This window comes from Hypomesus nipponensis, chromosome 1 (assembly GCF_054491055.1).
Source record: "Hypomesus nipponensis isolate SF chromosome 1, ASM5449105v1, whole genome shotgun sequence".
NCBI classification, from domain to species: domain Eukaryota; kingdom Metazoa; phylum Chordata; class Actinopteri; order Osmeriformes; family Osmeridae; genus Hypomesus; species Hypomesus nipponensis.
Genome location: NC_140361.1, coordinates 15,212,655 through 15,227,114, shown reverse-complemented (window position 1 = coordinate 15,227,114; position 14,460 = coordinate 15,212,655). Strand labels below are relative to the sequence as shown.

Here is a 14,460-nt window from a genome sequence, read left to right as displayed (position 1 = left end):
GCATATCATGGCATCTTCAACCATCATTTATCATAACCGTCTGGTCTTAATGATCACATTATAACATTGTAAACCACTGAAAGACTACAGCTCATTCAAAACTCTGCCGCTAGATTATTAACTAAAACTAAAAGGAGAGAACACATTAGTCCTGTCCCAGTTACACTGGCTCCCTGTTTACATTTACATTTATTCATTTAGCAGACGCTTTTATCCAAAGCGACTTCCAAGAGAGAGCTTTACGTTACCTTCAGAATTGACTTTAAGGTCCTGTAATAAATGTGGGATCTTTCTTGAAGCAGGAAATTACTGCTAGGTATGTCAGCCTGGAAGAACACAGGTTCGAGGGTTTTAACAATATAAAAGTCTTTATTAAGTCTGGACAATGGCTCTCTAAAATTCATAACCATGGGTGGAATACTCCAGGGCACCGAACAGGCTACACAGTCATTATGTAGTTCAGCTCTTCATTGACCACACTCCACCCTCCCCAACTCGGTGTAAGCACGGCACCCTCAAAGGCTACGTCACACGTGTAGGGGAGACCCAACTATAACCCACTTCTGACGGTGCACCTCCTCGCACCCTGTTCTCTCCCACCGCCAGGTGGGAGAGTTAAAATTGGACAGGACAACAGTCAATGATATGCTTGGCGAGACCCTCACCCTGGGTCTGAGCTTTGGACGTTGTCCACTTTCTGGGGAGAACGTTTGCTGGACGGCGCAGCCTAGCGTCCTGTGAAGACAAGAGTGTCATTCTCTAGAATATGATCAAGACTGAATGAAGTGGGTAAGGATGGGATAGTAGTTACCGGGCTGGATCTCGGGTGTGGTGGAAGAGTCCTTGAGGGTCACGACTGAGCAGAAGCACGAGCAGATCCCCCTGGCGTGCCTGAGAGAAGCAGATGGTGGGAGGGCAACAAAACGTGAGCATGCAGACAGGAGGAATAGAGTGTATATGCAGAAACAATAGCCTACCTGGGAAGAGGGAGGTGCAGTCTAATTCTCCCGTACTTCATTTGGCCTGATGTGGTATTCTTTTCCTGGATTTAAGTTCATTGTAAGTGCCTAATTCCATTTAGACATGAGTCAGTGAAGGTTGGAAGAAACTGTTCCTTGGGCGAGAGGCTCTTGTGCGGGTAAACCGAACAGTGTTTCCAAGGCAGGGTACCAGATGGTGATGAAGGAGGTGAGGATGCAATCAAATATGGTACCCATCATTGTCAGTACCCAATACTGCACCATCATTGTCTTTGACAGATCAACTTCTTCAGTTGACACAGGAAGTACATCCTGTTGTGCCTTCTTGGTGAGGGAGCTGATGTTACGTTTACATGTATTCATTTAGCAGGCGCTTTTATTCAAAGCGCCTTTCAGAGAGAGATTTACAAAAAGTGCTGGGAGACGGTAGCGCCCAGGAAATGGAAGGATTCCACAGGGTTGACTGGGAAGTCACAGGGTGAAGGGGCTGGGAGGGAGTGAACACTCCAACAACAATCATATGCCCTTCAGGGCCTACACAAAAAACTCATCAATGACACATTGCCATGCTTCAAAGCCGGCCAGATACTGGACATGCCGGGGATCGTGGGCCTGCAGGGGAGGCCCATCTTCTTCTTCCTCACCATCTTCCTCCAACTGGTCTTCTTGAGGACCCAAGGGTGTTGTAGCTCTTACAGCCATGTTGTGTCCTCTTGGCCACACGGTGAGCTTCATAGTATCTCTCATCAGCCTTGTTGTGGGAGCTGGCGACAGGAGTAAAAAGGTATGGCCTCAATGGATACCCACTGTCCCCGAGAAGCAGCCATCCATCCCTGGAAGCTTGTGCCTCCTGGCCAACAGAGGAGTTAGAAAAAACTAGAGTCGTGGCTGCTGCCAGGCCATCTTGCCACAAGATCTGTGATGAGCTCCTGATGGTCACAGACAACCTGGCAATTGATGGCAGCATAGCTTTTCCTGCAAAAGAAAACATGTCCCTGATTGGAAGGGGTGAGGATTGGAATGAGGGTGCCATCAATTACCACAATGACTTGGGGGATGTTATGTTTGACAACAACAAAAATCCAGCACCGCAGACTTGCCCCCTCTTGTTGTGGGGAATTGGATGTGGTGAAGTAATGCTGATGTGACAGCCGACACGGATCTCAATACTGAGGCCTTGGAGAGCCCATGTCCATTGCCAAGAACCTCCAAAAAACTGCCAGTGGCATAAAAACGTAGCGCTGCCAGAAGCTGGGTTGCAGGGGTGAGTGCATAGGACCTCCTTGTTGGCCTCAGCAAGTCTGTCTCGACCAGGTTCAGGAGCATCAGGATGTCAGTCCTCCTGAGCCGGTATTTATATAGAATGGCAAAATCCTCAAGGATGTCCAGTGGACTCATAGTCGTCCTCACAAAGGCATTGAGCCTTACCAGCCTACTTCTGGGCCGCTGTCGCTCTCTCTCTTTCTCGCTCTCAATCGTATTTTCTGCATGTTCCGCTTGAGAAGTAGGCTAAACCTCTCCTTTATATACTGTGAGAATGTAATCAGTGCTGCTGCTAGCCATTTTGGTGCCCTACGCTTAATTCCTTTATGATGCCCCCCCCCATAACCCCCACCACCACAGCTGCCCTGTCAATGCACCCACATTCTGTGTTTGATATGATGCAAGTTACGGAGTTCCCAACTTAATGCGAGCGAAAAATGTTGGCCTTTGAGTGCAAAATAGTTTTTTGAGCTTCATGTAAAGTAAACAGCCGTTTTCCAATTGGTATAACCTTGTCTAGTGAAGGTGATGTCTTTTTGTCTCTTAATTTTTCAGCCCCACCCTTACGTTTCTTAGCATGGTTTTCCAAATTATAGTTACATTTAAAACTGAAAGCATGCAGCCAACGAGCTCCACCTTTATTACCAGACATCCCAAGTCTCCCGGAAGGTCCGGGAGTCTCCCGCATTTCAATAGCTGCTCCCTGACGCCCGCAAATGCTATACAATCTCCCGGAAATTGGGGATTTTGAGTATTTTGAGCGAGCGAGTGACTGTGAAATGGTCATTTATGTTAGAGATAGGTGCATATCGCGCGTCATGTCAGCGTTTCGGGGGGGGGTGGGTGTACGTGCTGGTTGAGGGGGTACTTCTTGCGTCGGATTGCGTCCCGGAGGGGGGGAATTGTAAAGTCAAGCTAGCTGGCGTCAGTTACTTGTCAAATGCATAGATAATGTTTAACAGTAAAATGTCAATTTAGCTTGCACCTAACATATTAGTGTGCTAACATTAACGTCAGCTAGTTCAAGGTGTATGCATAGGTTAACCATTAAATTAGCAGCACATTTCCCGTATTTAACAATGATTCAACATGGACCAACCTGAAAGTGATGCACGGGCATCATCTCGCAGTTTCTTTCTTTTTTCTGCCCCTGACTTCTGTTGTCTTTTTAAGGCCATTTTCGAAAAGTTGACCTAACCTACTGTTAAAAGTTTGTCAGGCCACTGAGATAGGAAAGGGCACCTACGGCGAGCTTGGGAAGTTGAGTGTGTATTTGTTTTTTGTTTTTTTGGGGGGGGGCACCATCGTAAAGTTTTTTGAGCAATTAAATATATCTCTTGTTTTGCGATATACATGCCTAAAAGGTGCCTAATATTTATATAGGCCTACTGAAATAATATTGGCATTATAATTATAATAACTATGATGATTCTTCAGTTGGCAATTTTTGGGTGCCCCCTCGGTGCCCTACGCAGAGAATAGTGCGCGTTATGGGAGCGGCGGCACCAAATGTAATGAACGGGTCTGTATGTCAATTAAACTGATTAGAGTCATCTGATACTCATAATGAGTATAATTCATCAACCATTAATTAAAGTAGAGTTGATTATTCATGTTGGAAACAATGGTTCCATGTTGAAGACATGGGGTATTCAATACTTACGTGTTTGTCACATTGTCATTTGTGGCCAATGTGGGAATCATGATTTTGCAAACATGGTCTTGGAAAGCTGTTGGCCTATTATTGCAAGATTGTAGATATAGTCAACACTAGAAAATAAGACAGTAAATATGTTGGAGATTGAGATGCTTGTATTTGTACATTGTATTATTTAGGCTGCTTGCTGTATGGCATGTGTGATACAATTTATATGCATGGTTTTTTACCTTGTTGCTCAATCAAGTAGTAAATATAAGAATCTCATAGATTTGCCCATGGAAAGTGGAGTATCAAGAAGAGTTAAAAACCAAGGCACAAGATATCAGAGAAATATTTGTTTTATTTCTGAGTTTGTTCTCCCTGCTCCTGCTCCTCACTTGGATCTATAAGATTAAAAAAACAAAAGCATGTAACACTGAATATATGACAGACTACAATACACAATTTAGCTTTTACTTAATTAAAATGAACATTGTATGCTTAGGGTGTAAATTAACCTATACACTACCTTGTTGGTTGGACAGAAGAATCGGCAAAAAAAATGGAGGGCCTCTCAAATTTCATTTGCTCAAGCAGGAGCTTCTTTTCCTCCATTTGGAGGCGAGCCCTCTTGATTTCCAAGACTTCCTCCTGATAACGTGCATCCCTGGCCGCTGAGTCCTTAAGGGTTTGCTGAATTCCTTTCAGGATGTTGATCTTTTCTCTTTCGAGCTCCACCAGATCCTGGCTGCAGGCACAGGTGGTCTCGAACCTGGGTGCGTTTGACACCGCCGTCTGAAATACACCAGAGACCAGGGGAGACCAGGGGACCAGGGGAGACCGGACAATCAGGGCCATGTGCTCTTCCCTCTGAGGTGCTGGCTGTGGGCAAAACACCCCCACGGATATCCACCCCCCCAGTGATTCCGTCAGTGGAAGTGACACCCATGATTTGTATTGCCCTCTCCTCCTCAGGTGTTAGAGATGTGGCAGAGCTTGGGCCACCACCAGTTTGGCTCAGAGAAGCCCTCACTGCTGCTGCCTTTCTTTTTGAAAGACTGGAAAAGTCTTGCCATTTTTTCCTGATGTCAGTTCCCCCTCTCCTGACCCCACTGACTGCTGTACATTTTTGGGCAATTTCCTCCCACACCTTTGTTTTTTGTTTGTTGGTGTGGGCGCCTTTAAACCTAGAAAATTGAATTTCTTCGTTTTTTCAATTTCTTCCATAAGAATGGTCATTTTTTTCGGGCTTGAACCCAGCCTTCCTTTTCTTATCAGACCCCAAAAGTACTAAAATAAGTAGCCTATTTTAAATGTAAATGTGTGTTTTCTGTAGCGACAGAAAATATTATTTTGTGTGTGCCGTAATTCGTCAATTATTTTGGTTAACGTTTACATTTTAAAGTCTTAAAGTTGCGTCAGAAGAATCACATTTTAGTCCAATGGACAGCGTCTTGTTAAGTGCAATTTAAGAGACACGTAGGATGGTTCTCCTTATGCTGGTGCAGTAGGGGCTAAATCCCTTATAGTGTCATGGACGTCCATATAGTTTTTGCATGGACGGACGGCGATGGCTGCTTGATCTTTGCATGGACTGACGGACGGCGATGCTGTTCAGAGTGCCGTCCCTGATGAGCATGGATGGACGCCAATAGGGGGAACAAAAAGCATGGACAGCAATGCTATTCAGAGTGCCAAAATAATATATCCTGACAAGCCATGTTGATCAATTTGATCTATAAAGGCCAGCATGCAATCTCTGATACGACTAATGTCTTCATCTACCGAATATAGGTGTCCCTATCTGCCTTTGATCTTGTGCAACTGCGCTGGTGTGAAGATAACGACGCCCCTCTCGTTTGCATGTGAGATTGGAAATAAATACAGCACAGAAATAAATGTGGTGTGGAAATACATGTGGTGTGGAAATATGTGTGGAAATAAATGTGGTTTGTAAAAGTCTCAAAATAAATAAATGTGGCATTAGGAAATAAAAGTCCCATGAAATAAATAAATGTTGTCTTTACAAAAACATCATTTTGAAATAAATAAATGTACTTATTTATTGATGTCGGTAAATGGATTCAGCTATATAATTATATAATGCTATATTTATATATTTGTTGTAGTGGTGGGCATAGATTATTTATCTAGATTAATCTCACTGTAATCTTGGAATTAATCTGGATTAATCTAGATTAAAATGGCTCATTTGAATTCCGCCTAAGGCATTCAGAATGTGAGCTACCCAAATAATTACTAAAAGTAAGTCTTTGAGAACGGGTTTCTCAAGCCAGGTGGCGCATTAGACCCATGCGCGCAGATGGCATTGGGGACATGTCCCCCCCCAGATTCCTAGTGACCCCGATCCGTCCCCACCACTCTCCCTACATAAGGCCACAAGCATCAGTTAATAACTGCGCAGCTGATGTTAGCGATGTTAACAATGTATTAGCGTGTGTAACGTTGTTAGCGTGTATTACCAGGTAGAGGCACTAGTAAGGTTACTGATGGTGGTGCCCATATCATTTGCTGAGGCAGAGCGCAGTTTCAGTGTGTTACGCAGATTGAAAACATGGTTGCGATCAACCATGACATGGCTCAATGGCATTGCTGTGTGCCATATTCACCAAGACATAGCCTACTTGACAAACAAGATTTTGCCCAGCAATATCTTCGGGGGAATGAAAGGAGAGATGTTTTTTGGGATTTATTGAGTCTGCTTCTAGAGAGTACATTTGTTTTGCAGCAGAGGGAATTATTTTCTCTTTTTTTTATATAAATGTTGCTTATTTTGGGAAAAAGTTTACAATGAAAAGTCATACTTGCAGAGAGAATTGCGAATATTTAATTTAAAGTTTAAATTTAATTTTACATTTCATGGTATGTATGCTTTTCTTATTTTTATTAATGTAAATCTGTTTCAGTGTTTATACTTCCGTGTTCAAACACATTGTTATATTTGTAATCATTCTGCTGAGATCAGCAAATGAAAATAAAACATTTGCAGAGGGCATGAAGTTTTGGTGCATGATTGACATACTAATGTTAATTGTAGCTTCAGTATATATACATATTACACAAAATAACCAATTGAAATGGAATCATTTGCTGACAGCTTGGTCACCCCCAGTTCAAAAATTCCATATGCACCCCTGATTAGACCAGGGGCTCATCTCCTGTTTCCAAAGTGCATCACAAACTGCTTGAGAAAGCTGTCCTATTGGTGATGAAAACAAATGATGTTCAATAAGATGGACTTCAGATTAGTTACCTTGTCTGATAGAGCTGTGCTGAGGGGCTTGCCTCGGTTGCACTCAAACATAGTTCGACGACGACTGTTCCCCAGCGCTACATCAGTGCTTTGCCCGGCATCATCCGCGTTAGCTAAGGGATGCTTTGCTTTTAGGTGGTATTTGAGACTGGAAGAACTCTTGCAGTAAACTAATTGCGCATTGCACAAGGTGCAAACAACCTTAGTCTTGTCGAGGTTTCCATCGGGAAGTTTCTTAAAAATAAATTTTCCCTGAAGCAAACCCGGCGGCTTCATAGCTGCATTCATATTAGCACGTCACGTTTGATGTGGTAATTTCATACACAAGGCATATAATATAATACAGTACACACAGGTTCAAAGACTCGTTCTCGCCCCCTACAGTGCAATTCGGCTAGGTATACATCCGCGCTATAATATCAAGGTGCAAGTCATCATAGCTGAGGAATAACGTGATCCCGGTTCTTGGGACACCACCGGATATAAAATCAGGAAATGACGTACTCGAATGAAGACAGTTCGTGCAACATCGGCCCTTTATCAGGAAATGACGTCCCAAATGAAGAGAGTTCGTGTAACTTCGGCTCTTTAAATCGATTGTAAGAGCGTTTCCATGGCATTCAGAAATATACAACCGCGCAAATCGCAATTTAATTAGTTGTTTTAATTATAGCTTTGACAAAATATGCTTATTTTATTACTAGAATTTGGTCGTTTTTGAAATCAGAAGTTGTTTGCAAAGCAATTTGTTTTGAGAGTTATTAATTAATGACTGATAAGGCCGTCAGAGTAACGTTGTTAGTTAATGGGTTGATGCTATAGTTGTTAGTCATTTTTTTGCATTCAGTTAGCTACATGTAGGAACATCTATCTGTATTACATGCTTAGACATATCCAATGTTTATCAGTGTTTATTATGACCAGACCATCCTCAAATCTCAAAGCAGAACAGCTATTTATCAGCCTGCCTTTCAGGTCCACAACCCCTGGTACCCTGAGTGTGCTTCCAGCCTACCAGCCTTCTACCCCTACCTCCTACTCTGCATCCAGCACTGGTTCCAGCCTCCTACCACTAACCCCTGCTCAGGATCCAGTGCTGGTGCCAGCCTCCGAGCCCTATCTCCTGCTCTGCATCCAGTGTTGGTGCCAGCAGCCTCCTACCACTAACCCCTGCTCAGGATCCAGCGCTTTCCAATTATTTTGATGTTGTAACCGCTAACCACTCGCAAATGAATTACAGTTCATGATGTTTGTGTGATTGCATCATTTTGTAACAATTGCCTTTTTGTTAGCTCAAGAAAATAATGTCCAAAAACTCAGAAAGGCCAATACAGGACTATTGTCAGAAGAGCGGCAAAACTTAAAACCAGTTTGTGACGGTTGAAGCATTGAACGTCATCTATCACGTGGTTTCGTAATTTGATACAAGCTCCAAAACACTTTTTCGAAACTGTGCGTATTGGTTTTGCGACACAAGCATCGATGCGTCAGTGCCATACGTCCCATCCCTACTTATAATACTCTTATAATAGTTATCATGGCTTGACTCAGGAGGTTAGTTTTTTATGAATTTAGTATCTCTGTTAATCTATTATTTGTTTTATCTTTGACTCACTGTGTTGTTTTTCAGAATTATATAGAAATGTAGGTGGTCAGCTTCCCAAACAGCCCTGAAGAAGCCGTGGAGACCTTCACCAGCAGCTCTGCAGCAACAACATCTTAATAAGCATCATTTTTAACATTTATGGCAAATTATTTCATCAGAGATAGAATAAAAAATGCAACCATATGAGCCTAACCTTGATCCAACAACTTATTAGAATGATGAGATAATTACCCTACTTAACACATGTGTAACCTGACCAAACTATTCCTGATAGCCTAGTTGGGGTTCCAAATATTTTAGTTTTTTTAAAGATCTTTTTGAACTACATGCAAGACCACAATGACAAAACACATCAATACAACACAGGTATAAGCATTATACATTGCAATGGACTTTTTCCAGTCGAAATGAATAGACAGCACACTCCTCGCCTGGTATAACGTTTCATTACAGTAGCCTATACCACTATGACTATTCTGACAGGAGCAAAAGTTATTGTGAAAGAAGCCTAGCTGGTGAGTACTGTTGAAGTTCCGCGTCTCATGATTGTAACTTCTACAGTACAAACTGGTGAGGTGAGCAGAGCTCTTCTGAAGGGCGACTCCAATCATTCTTTCCCATGCTCCTCCTATATGTGACACATGGGAAATTGAAGATCTATGAACAGCTTTGGTCTTGAAGGTCTGTAACTGTGTGTATTCTGTATTTATCTTCAGCTCTTTGCAGGCTCCTATTAAATTAGTACATTTGATCTGAGTGGAACTTGATCTCCCTCCACTGGCTACCCATCAACGCCCGTATCAGATTCAAGACCCTGGTACTGACCTTCCGAGCAGTGAACGGGACTGCACCCATCTACATCAAGTCTCTCCTGCAACCTTACACCCCCACCCGTCACCTACGGTCTTCTTCAGACAACCGCCTGGTGGTCCCACCGCTCAAGACTGCCCGGTCCCAACACAAGCTCTTCTCCTGCCTGGCGCCCCAATGGTGGAACCAGCTCCCCACCTCCATCAGGGACACTGACTGTCTCCCCACCTTCAAGAAAAGGCTCAAGACGCACTTGTTCCGGGAGTACAACGGCACTTAAGAATGCTTGGCTGGACTTGTTAGTTTCCTCCAGGATCACTATGACTCTTATTGAGTGACTTGTTGCTATTGTAGGTTAGATATAACGAAGTTAAGTCCTGTACTTGCTGTGTAATATTTTACTGTTGATTGCTCTTTTACAGGTACAGTCCTGCACTTTTGTGGTTCATGTTGTTTTAATTTGTAACTTGTATAACTACATGCTCTTATGGGTCTTCCCTTTTGGCACTTGTTTAGCTTTTTCACAATGTATGCTTCATGTTTTGGCTGCTTGCAATGTTTGGGACTATCTCGTTGTTATGATCAGTGACCTATGCTCTTTTGTAAAGCTCTCTCTTGGAAGTCGCTTTGGATAAAAGCGTCTGCTAAATGAATAAATGTAAATGTAAATGTTTCACTGGTTCTCTGATGGATGTGAATCTTCTCAAAGCTTTCTTTAAACTACAAGTTGACATTGGTTCTATTATTTAAATATGCACAGCTCTAGTGCTCAAACATGCGAATAAGACGGCGCTGCCTCTGGTACGATGTGTGACACACTCGTGGATCTGTCTGGAAATCAACTGCTTACTTCACACCATCCACTGTCCAACAGACCGGATGGCACCCTCTGTGAAGTAGCAACCCTGGTGTGCCACTTCTACATGGTAATTGGAGGAACACCCCCTACAGGCGCTCCGCTGCACAGCATTTTTAAATATTTATACCATACTGCATAAAACTCATAAATGTTAACATCTGTAGGGACTAGGGTTATGAAATTGAACGATTGTGTTTAACTAACCCCAATTATTCACTGTACCAAGCCATGACTATATACCATAAAGGAACTCAAACTCCCAACCCCTAGTACCAACTGGGGACAAAACAGCACCACCTAGAATCCCACATTTTGGGCTAAAAGTCCATGTTCAGATGTCCATATTTCACATCAGGAACCAAGTAGAGCCTTCAGACTGGCATTGTGTTTCTCTCCTGATCAAGACCTTACCAATGTATTTGGTGTAGTCCTATGACAACATTTTAATTTTCACCCTGCTGGACTAGACCTTGTGTCGGGCATACATTTCAAAGAGACATGAAAAGGTAAAATGCATGATATTTGCTTTTGTGTACATAGTTGATAAATTCCTTATTGATATTTTTTTTACTTTTTATTGTTGTTAAGGATTTAACCTGGGACTAAATACAACTCTCTGCCTGGGAGTTTGTATTTAGACCAATATTGACACCTCTAGCACTCTAGAATCTACTGCTAGCACTGACACAGTAGTTAACCTTAGTCTGAGTCTAGCACAAGGTCCTATCATTGCTAACCCAAATAAGCTAATAACTGGCTCCTTAGCTACTGATAAGGCAAACGTTAAAAATGCAAACACAACACCACATATGGCCACTATCTTGATTGGAGATGCCATGACAGCACGTTAAACTGGCAAAGACATAAAATATTTGTCTGAGCAACACACGAGGAACTTTCGTCAGAGGTACAAACAATCCTCAACAATAAACCAAAAAACCCTAAGATTATCATCCACACTGGCTCGTTTGATATCCTACTCAAGAAAATTGGCACTGAGATACTTAAAAAACATTTCACCCAGCTACTGAACACACTCAACAGATATCCAGATGTATTCATCAGTGGACCAATTGCATGCTTTCACAGAGGAAAAGACGCCTTCAGTCGATTATCTTTCAACACATGGTTGGCATCTGTCTGTCTGGCACACAAACTGAGATTTATCGATCATTTCAATGTGTTCTGGAACTGTGCAGGGCTGCGTTTCCCGAAAGTGTCTTAAGCTTAATTTGATCGTAGAATCCATCGTAGGACGAATCTTAGTTTTACGGGCTGTTCCCAAAGATGTCGTAGCTAAAGTGTCTTCGTAACTGTTTAGAGCGCATAGATGACCCTACTCCTTACGAGCATATTTGGGAAACGCACGTAAGAAATATCGATGGTTTAGCTTTTTGCTCGATCGTTGCTACGATCCATCGTTATCGGGAAACGCAGCCCAGACCGTTTTCAAGCAGACGGACTCCACCCAAACCGTGGAGGATCTCGACTACTAACAGCAAACATCAGTCACGTGCTCCTGACCACAAATCAAGTTTCTCTCCCTATCCCTGTTGTGTCTAAGCTGACTGACGCATCCCAAACAACCTCCCATGGAACAGCCCATCAAACAGCCTCCTGCAAGGACATGGGCCCTGCACAGTGAATTCCCTTGTGATGGAACAGCTCAGTGACAAAGCCCTTCCCAAAGAAAAGCTACGCTAGGACAGACACCATGCTATTTTATCAGACATACCGGTCATCATCACAAACAGAAAATGGCACGGGAAAATGCATAGTTACAACCCTGAAACTAATGTTAGAAGTCACAGAACTATCCATATTCTTCCAACAGATTTATCAACCCCTGTTTTATCTGTTAATACCCCACAGATGAAACTGGCCCTTTTAAATGTTAGATCACTAAATAACAAAGCATTAGTTATTGATCTGGTCAAAGAAAACAACTTAGACTGCATCTGTCTAACAGAAACCTGGCTAAACAATGTCATGGCAACAGCCACTTTGATAGAAGCGTGTCCGCCCGATTTCAGCTTTCACCAAGTTTCTAGGAAATCAAAAAAAGGTGGAGGAGTCGCAGCTATTTGCTCCTCTGAAACCTCGTTCAAAATATGATGTGAATTCACCTAGCTCAAAAAACTGAGCTAGGTGAATTCACATAATATGAATATCTTGCTATAGAGCTCAAAACCAAATCAATACTTTTTGTTATTATATATCAGCCCCCCAAGCACACGCCAATATTCATACAAGAATTCTCTGAACTATTATCACTATGTGTCACTAGATATGACAAAGTAATTTTAAACGGAGACTTAAATATCCAGTAAGCACAGGAAGAACGAGTTTAAAGCCAAACTGCAGAAGGCAAAGGAGGAAGGGGAAAGGCTATTACAGCAATGGCAACAAGAAAAAGACAAACGGCTGGCTTTTAAGGAAGACATTAGGAAAAGAAAAGAAAACAAGCAAAAGAAAGACTTGGAGAGCAAAAAACCAAGGGAGGGAGAGGAGAAGAAAAGGTAAGAATACCAACAGAAAGAAGACGTGAGAAAGAAAGCTGATGAGGTGAGAAGGAAGAAGAAAGAGGAAGAAGACTTAAAGAAAACTTGTGAGGCTGAAAGACCGACGGAGGAGGAGAGAAAACTGACAGCACAGCAACAGAAAGAGAATACAATGGATGCCCTCAGGAAGAAAACTAAGGAAGAGGAGAAGACAGCAAACAGGGAAAGAAGAGAGGTAGAGGAAGCCTTAAAACGTCCAAACAAGGCTCAGCTCCTACGGTTACTGAAAAGGGAGCAAGCGAAACTCAACCTCATGATTGAGAAGAGAGGGTTGGTGGGAGTAGGGGGTGTGGAGAGCAGGACGGTCATGAAAAAAACAAATCCCCCTCGATGTACAATTTTCGATCAAGATCCAGAGCTACTGCGGAGCTCTGAGGAAGAAACAGATGGTGAATATGATAGACAAGGGGAGGAAGAACAAAGCCAAATAGAGATGGGAGGAAAAAAGATGGAGGAAAAACACAAAAGTGAAGAGGACAGCCGGTTGAAAGAAGACATAGTACAGCCACGAAAGCCAAAAGTAAACAAATTCAAGACTTTTTTTCAAAAGTTCATACCTGTATTTTAGCCCAATGGTGTTCTCAAAGAGTATTGTTGAACTGTCATGCCTGAACCTGTAATAATAAATAACTAACAAAGATGATAAGAGGGAAAACACGTGGAAGAGGACCAGCGGTTGAAAGAAGACGCAGTAAAGTAAAACATCTTCTGTATTCCTCTCTGAATGAGTCACTCAAGTCTATAACCAGGAGGATAGTGTGTTGTCCTGGAGGACACAGAGACACACTGTGCACTATCTCCTGTTTAACCAGCTCAGTAGTCCTCTCTACAGTGAGATTTCCCCCCATCCTGGAGTGTTGACCACAGTGACCTGTTCTCCCTGCTACTTCTCCCTGTCTCTTCACACACTGAGCAGCTGTCCTCAGGTCAAACTCATCTCTGCCCAGGATGGTGTTTCCTGATAAACTCTTCCCTGCATCTCTCTCCCCCCAACAGCACAATCACCAGCTCTGAGAGATGGAGGGAGTCACCTGTCAGAGAGGGAGAGAGAAAGGGAGGGAGGGAGGAAACGATAGATAAATGAGAGATGAAGTGAGATAGAGAAACAGGAAGTTGAGGGCAAAAGAGAGACTGCAGTTTATTTGTGAAGTTCCCAGTGATCTGAGTGTAAAGTTTGTGTTAAGTGAAACATCTATATGCTATTGTAATATTGTAAGTTGCACAAATGTTCTCTATTCATAAATGTGCTTCAATCTGCAATTTACAAAGTTTAAAAATATACAAACGAGAAACAGAGAGAAAAAGAGCAAGACAGTGAATTCACTGTTAAAGCAATATGTTTTTGAACTGCTACTTGACAGCATGCTGCTGCCCTGTATTCAGGTGCATCTTCATCTCCCAGGAATAAGAGACCAGCAGGCCGAGGTCGCTTTGCATAACAGTTCTTGGGACCAAGACATGACTCTTC

General features: G+C 42.7%; 1 protein-coding gene and 1 pseudogene across 3 annotated transcripts; one reads left to right on the top strand and one right to left on the bottom strand.

Moving 5' to 3' along the window:
- Nucleotides 1-349: 349 nt before the first annotated feature.
- On the bottom strand, nt 350-7,658 carry LOC146302754 (uncharacterized). Of its 3 annotated transcripts, none has more exons than XR_014753353.1 (5): nt 7,157-7,658; nt 4,412-4,677; nt 978-4,286; nt 812-891; nt 350-735 (listed from the first exon to the last, which is right to left on the bottom strand). XR_014753353.1 is itself a non-coding variant. In XM_084697102.1 (3 exons), exons 1-3 carry the CDS (start codon nt 7,442-7,444, stop codon nt 4,277-4,279), a joined length of 564 nt encoding a protein of 187 aa, XP_084553228.1. In that variant the 5' UTR covers nt 7,445-7,632; the 3' UTR covers nt 4,226-4,276. The 3 variants fall into 3 exon arrangements, 1 of the variants encoding a protein (XP_084553228.1); XR_014753346.1 differs by having other exon boundaries at nt 812-4,013; nt 4,131-4,286; XM_084697102.1 differs by lacking the exons at nt 350-735; nt 812-891 and having other exon boundaries at nt 4,226-4,286; nt 7,157-7,632.
- A 2,689-nt stretch (nt 7,659-10,347) lies between these two features.
- LOC146302753 (uncharacterized) lies at nt 10,348-13,560 on the top strand (annotated as a pseudogene).
- Nucleotides 13,561-14,460: the final 900 nt, after the last annotated feature.

Bases quoted from the DNA above. Each gene is read 5' to 3' on its own strand.
- LOC146302754 (XM_084697102.1), bottom strand. From the start codon at position 7,444: ATGAATGCAGCTATGAAGCCGCCGGGTTTGCTTCAGGGAAAATTTATT. The intron at 4,678-7,156 runs GTAACTAATCTG...GGTGTATTTCAG, and splicing joins GCACAGCTCTATCAGACAAG to ACGGCGGTGTCAAACGCACC.